The sequence below is a fragment of the Limulus polyphemus genome, unplaced genomic scaffold (assembly GCF_000517525.1).
Source record: "Limulus polyphemus unplaced genomic scaffold, Limulus_polyphemus-2.1.2 Scaffold671, whole genome shotgun sequence".
NCBI classification, from domain to species: domain Eukaryota; kingdom Metazoa; phylum Arthropoda; class Merostomata; order Xiphosura; family Limulidae; genus Limulus; species Limulus polyphemus.
In genome coordinates, this window is record NW_013666281.1 from 210764 (window position 1) to 223744 (window position 12981).

Consider the following 12981-nt stretch of genomic DNA (forward strand, 5'->3'; position numbering starts at 1 on the left):
AACTTAGTAACATTATACTATCTATTTATAATTAATTTTATTGTTTTATTGCCCTTTGAACCGTGTCTAACTGCTATCCCCGCCATTATAAGTTGTAAATCACTCGGGGAATGTGCAGCTCACATTACGCTATCCAATTACATTACCCACGAGCTGCTCGCGTGCGTGCCTCGTGAACCATTTTAATTATATTCTTTATTATTATTACTTATTTTACCTTGTCTAGTCTTAAATAACTTGTTAAGCCTGATTTTTTTTAGTGATTATAGCAAAACCTTGATTTTCTCTTGGTTATAAGTAATATATAATGAAACGTAAGAGAGAACTATCAACAAATTGTGAAAGAGAGGATGTTACAAGTGGGTGTGGCAGGAGGGGTCTGATTTTCTATTCAATAGCTCTGTAACCAAACAAAACTGAAGGCTATAAAGATTATGGTCTGTTTGAGCAATAATGATTTTATAGAGAGTATTTTATGTTTAATTTCGCACATTTTCAAGAGGGTGATGAATAAAATAGAGATGATGACATGCTAAGATAAAATGTGTCACGTATGTCGCACTAGTGGAAATTCAAGATTTTTTTTATATATTTCCTTGTAGAATTAAGAACTTAAAACTTGTATACTATTAAAATATGGATTATTAGCTAAGATTTTATGGTATTCTAATTGGTATAACATAAACAAAAAGTAGTTTAATTAAATTTTGAATGTAAGACACTAAAACTTTGTGTCGTGCAGTAAAGTGTACCCAGGCCAACAGGGTTAATGTAGTTATTTGCACTTGGAATCTGAATAGTTCACCTGCAAGTGGATTTTCATTAAAAATGAAAATACTATTTAAAAAATACTAGTTAAAAAATACTATTTATTATCTTACAGTTTTTACATTTCATATGAATAATCTCTGGAACCTCCTAAATGAATATAAGATGTTTTTTAAGGTAAATGTTACTATTTTATTATTCATATCACTAACTCTAGCTATTATGATCTACGTACGGTGCAATGAAAAATTTAAAATTAAGAAATGGAATATAAAAATATCTTCTTTGGATCATATGCACAATTCCAAAACATACTTACCTCTTCTCACACTGATAGATATTACTCGAGTGCCAGGGTTTTTTCCTTTGCTCATCTAAGCATTGGTCTGATTTTTTTCTCACTTGCTCCAGTTTTTTTATATCCCACTCAGTTGCCCTTGGCGATATTTATCATATGAATTGCCCTTGACGATATTTATTTTGTGATCCTCTCCACCTGGATCAGTGCACCCCCTATCTTGGTACTGTATATAAGCACCTCATTCAGATTATGTTATCACTTTTTCTCGACAAAGCGTCACTAATGGGTTTCCCAGTATTATGATCATTTGGGGATACTTTGAACATTATCAATGTTGTCTAGTTGATTTTCGTAATAACAATAATCTTAAAAAAAATTTCCGATTGGGAAGCTTATTTATGGTATGAATGTCTGCGTGTGTGTGTGTGGGAGGAGGGGGGGGGTGATACTGTCAGCGATCTTATTCGTAGTGAGACTGAGACATATTCAGTTCTGTGGTGTTCCTCTGGTAGGGCTCTGAGGCTGCAATTGAGGGTGATCCTCGACGTTTCGGAGAGAATTTAGATTTGGTTTTTCATGTACTTTCTTTTAGTCTGTTGGCTTCTCAGTCCCCCTGTGGGCCAGTGGTGAGCTTGCAGACTCACAGCACTGGGATCTGGGGTTTGATTCCCTGTGGTGGATATGGCATATGGCTCAACATTGCTTTATTCTAACAAAACAAATTTACCTGAAAAAATATTCCAATCAACAGTAATCAAAACAGTCTTTAAATATCCTATAAAAATAGAAAAGTAGGCCACTTTGGGATAAGCTGCCTTGGATTTCTTTTATCCTGTTGGTTCTTTAAGTGTACTTTTGAGCCTGAATCTCACTGGGAGCGAATTTTAAGTTTTATCTCCACCCACGGATATTGTGGCTCATGCTGGGAGGTTTAGTTCTCAGTTACATGAAGGGAGAGTTATGACACAGTTGTCAGAACTTCATGACTTAAACTACCACCACCAGGTGGAAGCATTTTTCCTAATCTCAAATAATACATCTGCTCTTCAATTTTTTCTGAGTTCTTAGTCAGAGTTTGCAGTTAACCTGAATAGATCAGTGTCCCCTGATGGGGTAAGTCTACGGTATTCCAACTCTAATATCTACCATTTTGTTTTCCTTTCACTTGACTTTGTTGGAAGGCTCTCAGGATCACCAATTTCATTGATCACAAGCTGGATCCCTTGTTAGCATATCCACTAGTTCCATTTTTGGCTTCTACATTCATCCCTGTTTTCCTTGGAGTTTCGAATTTCATTGGCTTCTACAGTGGTCATAGTCCCGACCCCTGACATCAGCCCATTGATACTTTGGTACACAGAATGGATTCTGTCTGTATCAAAGCTTTCTCCTGCTCAGTCAGATTGCTGCCAGTGGTGTCTGTGATTATTGTATATCTTCAGGGTCTTTGGGTCTTGGCTTTGAGAATTTCTGTGTGTGTGATAATCTTAACCATGGATCCAAGAGCACTGTAGGGCCTTAGTCAGGATTAGTCATTCATATCACATCATCAACACTATTATCCACCCAACATGTAGGGTTTCCATGTCCTTCAGATCATCAGGATTTGGAACTAAGTTCTAAGGCTATCTGAGTTTGGTTGGTTTAGGAGTTAGTGAGAGAGTTGTGCTAGTTCTTCCGAGGTTTTATTTGTGTCAGTAGTTGGGCATATGAAGACAGGAGATTGGTGTCCAGCCATTGATCTTTCTCATCTATATCAGTGCCTAGATTATCCAAGGTTCACTAGTTACTTATCCCTCAATTTGAGTTGATATTTTTTACTGGGATTGTAGATGTCCAAGTTTGTTGTAGTCGGCTTCTATCTGCACATTGCCATAGTGGTGGAGTCCCACCACTATCAGCATTTGTTGTGCACAAGGGCCAGGTCCTGCAGTTCTGGGTTTTTACCTTTAGACTCTCATCGGCTTCACATGGATTCTACTGTATTATATGAGTTTTTTCTTGTCATATCCATTCCCTCACACTGTATACACACTATTCTATGGATGACTGGTTACTGCTGGCACCTTCTCCTCAAATTGTCAGAACATCACATCCTGATTCTACTTTCTGAAACAACCAAGGCAGGCTTCATTTTCAGGGCTGAGACAACTGTTTTTGCTCCAATTCAGTATGTCATCAGTCTTGGTATTTTTTATTTTTCATGTCATCTCTCAGTTTGGCGCAGCTGACTCTCATTTGGCTCAATGCTATGGAATAGGACACCCGAGTCTTACCCACCTCTCCTCGCATTGCATGGATGGTTCTTTTACTTCTAGGAATATGTGCATCACTTGAATCCCTCATGCCTTTGGGATGAGAGCACAAGAGTTCCTTTTAATGGTCTTTATGCAACCAAGAGATCATAAATATTGATTCACTGGATTACACAGTTTCATTTTTCCATATCAAGGGGGTTAAGTTGAGACACCACTAACATATGGGTTCCTCTACTGCCACCTTGTCCAGAGTTCCGTCTCTTCATGTGGCCCTTCTTTTTGATCAATATTTCTTCTGTACATTGTTCTTGGAAGAGGGTCCACTGTTGCCTCGTTATAATGAATGCAGAGTGGTCCCATCTTGTATCCTTGGTTGACCACTTTTTTCCTTGTCCTCCTTATAATTCTGAGGGCAAGTGGAATTTACCTTGCCCACATGGTTGGAGAGTGAGGATGAGTGTAGACCGGATAAGTTCTGTTTCCTCAGGTTGAGTGCGGCATACACGATCCCGTCATTCCAAGCCTAGGGTGTTGCCTTTCAAACTTCTTTGGGTTGAGGAGAAGGTTTGTCCACTTCAGTGTTACTTACTTTCTTGTCATGATTCTGGTGGCTCCAAATGCATCATTCTTTGGCTACAGGTTGGGGCCTGGCGTATAGTTATGATAAATCAGGCAAACTTTCACCCACAGTACAGGATTTAAGTTCTGGGTGAAGAGCATACCTGTTTTGGATGTAGTGCAGTTCCACCACTTGGGTGCCAATTTTTTCTTGACACATCCATGATCTGTACAGATGCTTTCTGTGTGGATAAAGCCCTCACTGGCCTCTTCACCTTGTCAATCTGGGATTCTAGCTATCAGTGTGAGAAGAGATAGGTATGTTTTGGAAGTTAAAATTTTCTTAGATCCAAAATGTATTTCCAATAATACTTGCCTTCTTTCACACACTCCCACCTTTCCTCTCCACTAACAGCACGTGTTAGAGACTGGATTGTGTCAGTCTCAAAAAAGTGATAACATTATATGAATGAGCTGTTTGTATACAGTGCCAAGATAGAAGCCACATTGATGTAGGTGGAAAGTTTCATGAGTTAAATATCACCAAGGGCAATAGAGTGGGGCATAAAAGATTGGAGCAAGTGAGAATAATAATTAATAATTTAATCTTAATGTTTTATGTTCCTTTCCTGTTCTTTACCATCTATTATTTATGTCAACACAAGTCAACAACTACCTGTGAGGGGTAGAAGGTATGAATGGCATAGATACTTTAGTTTAGCCTTTGGCAAAATCTTTTTCTACTTGCTTGGTAATGTAAGCCTTGTAGAATGAGGTGAAGCTTTGGTTATTTTATAAAAATTATTAAACCTTTCAAATATGAATTTTAAAACACAAATGATGCATAATTAATTGAAATATAAAAGTAAAACATAGTACAATTTAACTGTCTCTCTAACTATAACATATTATCATCAACAAAGCAGCCAACCATACTACAGGCAGTTACATCTACCCAATGACGACAAATCAGTGCCAATTTCAAAATAACCGTTGTCGGATTATAGTGTAAAATGAGCTCTTTCTAAGGACAATAAACTTGTGTCAAGTAAGTACATGTGAGCTGTAAATCTGAAGGAGAAGGTTAGATGAGCATAGCACCCATCAGAGGTTGACAAAATTTATTACTTGTTTCTACTTTATTCAGCTAAAGAACTTGGTGCCATTTCAAAATAACCATTGTTGGATTATAGTGTAAAATGAGCTATTTTTAATGATAATAAACATATCAAGCAAGTACATGTGAGTTGTAAAGCTCAAGAGGAAGTTTAGATGGGCATGGCACCCATCAGAGGTTGAAAAAATTTATTACTTGTTTCTACTTCATTCAACCAAAGATTTATGAACCATGTCAATAGGGCAAGTAAACATACATTACTGTCTAGACATACATGTATAAGACTGCAGTTGTCTGACTACATTGCGAAACTTTGAAGTTGTTTATAGCTCATGCATTATGTGGCAACAAAATGAGTTGTTTTCCTTATGGCTTTCAATGTTTCTTTTGAAATATAGGAATAAAACTAAGATAATATAAAACTGAACTATAACATACTTGCTAATATTAATCTCATTAAAATACATTGATAATAAAGTGGTCTAATTAAATTTTGAATGTAACTCGGCAACAATTTTTGATATGAGCAGAAATGAATTTATCAAGTGCACCACTAGTCATAGGGTTAAAGCCAAACTTCCTTTCCTTTGCTATCCTGTGCCTTATCATGGCCCTTTTTCTATAGGCCTGTCCTCCTCTCTGCCTCCTCCCTCTGGTCCTTGCTGTGTTTCAAGACACCACTTGCAGAGTCATATTAGTGGCCTCCTACTGGCCATCCCATCCTTGGTTTCCATTGCTCCATTTTCTATCGTCCAAGTCCCCCCCCCCCTTCCCATCGAACCATCCCTTCTGATCCAACCTCATATGTCACTTTTTCATTTCACTTTTATCTTCACGTGTAGAACTTATCCAGTCCATCGCCCTTTGAGCTGTATCCTCTGGTCATGTAGCTTTCCTTCTGTCCAATCTTGTCACCATTTTTCCTCTTTCATGTACCAGAGTACATGGTGTTTTTGTCTTCATTGTTCTTCCCATCACCATTTCCTCCTGACTGATTTGATTTGTAATATGTTACCTCCTCTTTCACGTGTTTGCTCTACTGTGGTTATCAGGTGGCATTTTCTACCTATTTCTGCTTTTTCCAGATGCCTCAGGATATTTTCCTTACTGTTCCTTTCTACCCTATTCTGTTCCTTCCTTATCCACAGACACCACCCATCCTCTTCTTTACTTGGAATGTTACTGTGGTTCTCTACACTCTTACCTGAGACCCTGTCAAATCTCTAGCAATGTGTTCAATGTATTACCTCACCCTGGATACGTGTGTCCTACTCCTCTTGTCTCTGCTCACCATTGTTCATATGTCTATGCCATAGTGTTCTCTCAAACTCTTAAACAACACTTACCTTCTTTTTTATCCTGGCTGGTCCTTCCCATGTCTTCCATAGCAAGGTTTGATGGTCACATCTTTCTCCCATATCCCCTCTTTATGTTTGTTCCATATTGGACAAACTCCTTTGTCCTGTCTGGGTCATTTGTTCTTTTTGTCATGCTCTTACTTCTTTTGGGGTTCCAATCACCATCCCTTCATTCCTTGAGACCCCTCCTCTACTAGAGATCTATCTCCTTCGACACCTACAGGATGGATCTGCATATTCATCCTTCTGGTATACCCCTCTTTGGTGGGGGAGGGGTAATTTTAAGCTCTTTTATGTTTCTTCTCATCAGATTCATAACCTCCCAGATTCTTTAGCTACTCTTTTTCAACAACCCTTGTTTCTATTCTCCAGGCTGGCATGTGGACCACCCCACCTTTTGTTGCCCACTATCTGCTTTACTTGGTTGTCTTGTCTCTGTAGGGATTTAGACTTCCATCTATGGATATTTTCTAATCCACCCTCTATCTATGTACTGGTGAGTGTACAAATTTATTTTCTCACCTCACAATCACTATAGGATCCCACTAGGTGGCTAGTGTTGCCTCACAGGATATACTTACCCAAACTCTGTATCAAGCCAGGATAATGGTAAGTGTTCATGAGGTGTTCCACAAGACCATTTGAGATTTCCTCATGTTATTTATTTCTATACATATCTATAGTACTTGTTTGATCCAGCTTATAACCATTCCATGGACTACCATGGAACCAACACTAGAGCAGTGTTTCAGCCCACTTCTCTGGCTAATTCTAGCTGGCTTTGAAGAACAGGATTTCAGAATTAGCCAATGCACTGTCTTTAGTAAAAGACCTTTCTAAACTGAAGGACCAATGGAGATCTGGGCACATTTTCTGGTCTTGCCTATGCAAATTCTCTCCCTCATTGAGTGGAGCATTGGAGAGCTTTCCATGTACCAGTTCCAAGCTACTGGGGTAGTGAACCATGGAGAATCCTTTCCGATTGGGACCTAACCACTGGGTCTAGAACATAGGGTCTCTTTACAATGTGAAGTGGGGTTAGGGTGACACAAGAGTCTAGTGTGAGTCACTGTACACACACACACACACACACACACGCACGCACGCACACGCACATATATACACGCACACGCACATATATACACACACACATATACATATATACACACACACATATACATATATACACACACACATATACATATATACACACACACACACATATACATACATATATATATAGGAGTAAGTGGGACAATGTTCTAAGAAACTCAATTTTTCTTACACATTTTGTTAATATAGGTTGGTCCGTTCAAGCTCAACTCGAAGCCATCCAGGAAACATATCAATACCAGGTATTACAGATGTCACAAGCTTCACACTTAGGATTGGTACAAGACAAGGAGTTAATTGTAGAGTCTTGAGAGTGGAAACACACAGGGATCTTGCCACATGGGTTCGACATTTAGTTCAGGGTGCACATAATGCTGTTCTAGCAATGAAGGAAGCCCGATTTTGTAAGTACAAAAACTGTATTTTATTCAGTTCACTTTTGAAAAAGAAAAAAAAATAATGGTATTAAAGTGAAAATAACATTCATTATGAGCAATTATACACAACCAAGATCATACATTATGATTTTGTAACTGTTTCTTTATATAAGTAAGTATTGGGAACACTTGAAACATTTAGTTTGTAAAGTGTCACTATGAAAATCTTCATTTTTTTTATAGCAAAAAAACTACAAAGGTATATGTATGGTTCTTTTTTTAATCATAATTCAAGTATAGTTTTATTATACCTTTGTTTCTAATGTATGTGAATATTTAAAGGACAGAATTTAAATTTTCATTTTCAGATGTATTACTGCACATGAATGTTGTCAAATATATCACTTGGTGCTTATTTATGAAAACAGTTTTGTCTGATAGGAATGGGGAAATAAATGGCATATTTTGCTTTTTTGCACATGTTTTGTTGACATGATGGTTGTTTGAATTTGTTAAAGCTAGGATTTAAATCTTTTGCAGAATTTTGTAATTATTCAATATATTTTGGCAGAATTCAAGGTTTTTGCTAGAAAATATTTGTTGAGCTAAAAAAATTGACAAATAACATTTTGTAAGCACACAACTTCTGTTTATATTTTTGTTTTTTACTAATGATTTAAAATCACTGTCAAGATATGAAATTATATCTTTGAATCAACCAAGAGGTAATATCTCAACATATCCTCTACGTTCTTTTGTGTTTTATTTTTTGTTTCATTTATCATTAACTCTTATTTTTAAATTTTCATAATATCCAACTCCACTAATAAAAAATGGTAACAAGTGTAAACATGATCATAACGATGTATGTTTAGATATTTTTGTACGAGACATTTATATTTCAGCAGTCATACATTTTCTTGATTCCATCATTTTACATGTTCCTTGTGTAACTTACTTTACAAAATTTCTGCCTTATGTTTTTTTTACATCTTTTACTTGGTTGTTGTTTTTTATTATGTTAAATAATCTTTCATGTATGTGTGAAATTTGCCTGTGGTCATGGTTTTAAACACCATTTTAGTTGTCTAATTATACTAGTTTCTAGTTGTTCCTTTCTTTGTGATATATATTGGCATTGACTTTATTAAGCTTTATTCTTATACATTAGGTGATGGTGGCTCAGCAGTAAGTTTGAAGGCTTATAACAGTGGTTTCAATAGTCCATTGTGTAGCTTTGTGATTAACTGCAAATAAACAAACACTCATAGTGAGCATGTGTGTTTAGGGATGCTTTGTGAGGGTGGTCTCGTGTTTGATTCCCATTACTACAACTTTTCTTCTTCATGCCTTTGTTATTGCAAAGCTACTAAATCTGTCTGCCATTGTCACAAATTTTGAACTGCTGAATAGAGGGAAGGCAATTGGCTAGTACCACCAAATACCAGCTCTTTGGCTACTTAAATATTAAGAAATGTGTAAATTTACTATTTTTTACATAGTGCTATGTTTCTAAGTTATGACTGCATAACTGTATTTTTAAACATTGCATAAGCAGATGCAAATCTGAGGGTGTGGCCCAGGGAGTCTAGATCCCTGGCCATTTTTGTTCCAGAAATTAATACTGTATTCTTTATTGTTGTATAACTAGGTGTGGATTTAGGGGAGGGGTCCAAGACAGTCAAAACTACCACCACCCCACCCCTTCCACCGATTGTTTTTAGAAATTAATAACTATTATTTAATGTTGTAAAAGTAACCACAGATCTACAGGGGGGTCTGAACCCTCTCTATTATGTTTTCAGAAATTAATAATAAAAAAACAGCCATTGGTATCAAGGAAAAATATTAAATGTTGGTGTTTTATTTGATTGGTCTATTAATTACATAAAAGCTTGTAATTGATTCATTTTTTGGAAAACCCAACTTAATAATAAAAAAAACACAAATGTAATATGAAGCATTTATTAAACATCTCGGAATCTTCAAAATTCCATCATCTGTAATCTAGAGGAACAAAACAAACAATTGTAATTACAACAACAATATGATATAATTTGTAATACATAAGAAGTAAACAATTTTAACATAAAAAGTATAACAAGAGAAAACAGTATGTAGCACAAATGAAATAGTTAAATTAAAATAGATTTATATCAACTATTTTATTTATGCTATATACTTTTCATTTTATTTTGTTATACTTTTTATATTCAAATGTTTACTTCTTATGTATTACAAATTATATCATGTTGTTGTAATTACAATTGTTTGTTTTGTACCTCTACATTACTGACGATGGAATTTTGAAGATTCCGAAATATTTAATAAATGCTTCATATTATTATGTTTTGCCATAAAAGTTTGTTTTCAGTTTGTTTGTTTTTTTAAAGTCAACACAGATAGAGTCTATAGTAATCCAGTTATGATCCTGCCAGTAACTGATTACTTATAAATCAATACAACAATATGAACATCATTTAAATATTGCCATGGTAAATCTTCATGCCTTGGATTTTTTCCAAAACTATCAATTTGTGTGTGCTCTAGATTTTAGAGATTTTTCATCAAATTCAGTGTTAGTGAAGACCCCCGAAACTCTTGTACCTGTTACAAAATCCATTTTTCATTGTTTGGAAGTTATAACACTTACACAAAAGTAAAAATGTAAGTACCAAGACTGTATAAGTAACGAATTAAAACAAAATTGAAAACAGACATCCTGTTTATGAATGCTAGAATATGAATTTAGGTGTATGCTTTTATCATTTTTTCTAAATATAATTACATCTATATAATTTTAATTATAAAATTGGAAATATGTGCCTTTAACCAATTTTTTTTTCATATCTCCACCTTGGTGTCTCATAACTTTTACATTATTTCTGTAATATTCAATTTACAAATTCAATTACTTATTCTTTCTTTATTGCTATATATCATTTATTTATTTATTATTTCTCACTTCATAAATACTTCTTGCCTTTTGTCTGTCACTGGAAATGTACGTCTTTCTTAGTTAACTCAGTTAAAGGTGTTACTAGCATTGCAGAATGTAGAATAAATCTTCTATAAAATCCTTCACATCCCAAAAATGCATGGATATCTTTTACTGTTTTTGGTACTAAGCAGTTCTTACATACTTCTAATTTTTTGCATCTGGCTTTACACCTTCTGCAGTTACCATGTGACCTAAATAGTCTACTTCCTCTCTTATGAACTGGCATTTACTTAGTTTGAGCTTTAAGTTCCCCTTTATTAGTCTATCAAACATTCTGATTCTTGTAAGCCTGATAATACCACATCCATTAACCCTCTCGCTATGGACAGGTCAAAGAGCATATTTCACAATGTATTAGTTATTTTCAAAATTTAATTAAATAACATTATTATCAATGTGCATCAATAAAATTGGCATCAAAATGTAGCTTATAACTCAAATTTTTATATTATATAGGTTTTAATTTCTTAATTGGAAAGAAAATATTAAAAACATGTTAAGTATTCTTTTTTTTTTGGTTTGTCATGTGGCTCCTCCTCTTGTATTATTGCTGAATTTATATTTCATTATGCCTACCATACAATGTTTATAGAGGTTAATGAATTAGAAACTCAAATTTCAAACATTTACAAATTAAAATATATAATAAGAACCTCCTACCTGTTTGATTTATTGAGATATCAATATATATTTAGCAAACCAACCAGAGTAGCCTCTCATATTTCTCTGTTCTTTTGAAACCACTTATCTATTTATACCTATTTCTCTTAAATACATGTTTATAACCAATATATAATCTGACAGTTTGTAATTGGCTTGAAGGGTAAACTTGTAATTTTGTTCGAAATGGTGAAGTCTGTTGTACAAGTCATTGCTCCAAACAGAAATGAGGTATTTGTTTTTAACCAGCTTAGTTAGAAAGCCAGGTAAATTAAAGTGGATTTATGTGCAACATTATAGTAACTTGATGATTTTTTGGGTTTTCTGAAATGCATCTTCAAAATCTACAAAAATTAAGTTGTATCCCCCCCCCTCCATTTTGAGAGACTAAACAAGGCTTAGAAAGTATGACATGTGAGTCAATCAATTTTGTAACATATTAAGTACTATAAATCATTGTTTGTTATATTTTTTTTATTAATTATTCTATGTTTTAAGAAAAATAACTGAAAATTAAGCATTTATGAATAAATAGTAATAATATATATATATATACATGTTCATTAGCACTTACACACCTATACCCTGACCACTCCAGGAGGATAACTAACATCCAAATATATTCCAAGTTTATTGGATTGGTTCAGACTTTGTGCAGAACCATATCATAAAATTTTCTCACACTTTTATTACTTAAAACAGTTCTTGTAATTATTGTACTGTAAACAAGTCAACAAATCTCCCACTGTGTTCTTAGAGCTGGGATTACAATAAACTTTGTGGGAGATGTCTGCTTATTGTGCTACATGTGCTTCTTTGCTATTAATGGTGTCAAATAAACAGTCGAGTAGCAGTAACAGTGATTCTTTACTTAATGTTTTGCAGGTTTCTACTTTAGCTGCTAATGGTAAAATAAACATAGGAATTAGATATAAAAAGGTTAGAAGTAGAAACTCTCTGGAGGAGTACTTTGGAATTTCAAGTTTTAGTGGAAAAAAACGTTTGATATTTATTTAGGATGTTTATGCAAATGAAATTAAGATAATTTTCAGATGATAAAGTATTTTAAATCTCACATTAAAAAATTTTTTGTACTTGAACCAGTCAACACTGACTTCATATCTGCACAGATAAATGTTTAGTAAAAATACTTAATAAAAATCCAGGTTTCTTTTTTCCATTTATGAAAGATTTGTAATGTTTACTAAAACCTTGAGAAATTTCATGAAGATACACAAAACATGTTAAAAATTATTGTGTGGAAACAAGATCAGTATAATCCCTTGAATCTGTAGTGAGAGGGCCAATCTCTGAAATGTTGAAAGAGTATTACCGTATTTTTTGGAATATAAGACTCAACCTTATTTTGAAGACAAGGTTGTGGGGGGGAAAAAAGCTACAGTCGCATTTGAAAGATTTTTATTGAACAAAATTCAATTTGATACTTTAAAAATTAGAATATATTGTTCT

The 12981-nt window shown here is 34.6% G+C and overlaps 1 protein-coding gene across 3 annotated transcripts in view; it reads left to right on the top strand.

Annotated features, from left to right (window-relative positions):
- Nucleotides 1–12981, top strand: part of LOC106459867 (beta-1-syntrophin-like) — a 75625-nt gene that overhangs the window by 26605 nt on the left and 36039 nt on the right. For all 3 annotated transcript variants that reach the window (XM_013919538.2, XM_022386425.1, XM_022386426.1), the window contains exon 4: nucleotides 7663–7877. In XM_013919538.2, coding sequence (XP_013774992.1) covers nucleotides 7663–7877 — 215 coding nt within the window. The remainder of the gene's footprint in view (nucleotides 1–7662; nucleotides 7878–12981) is intronic.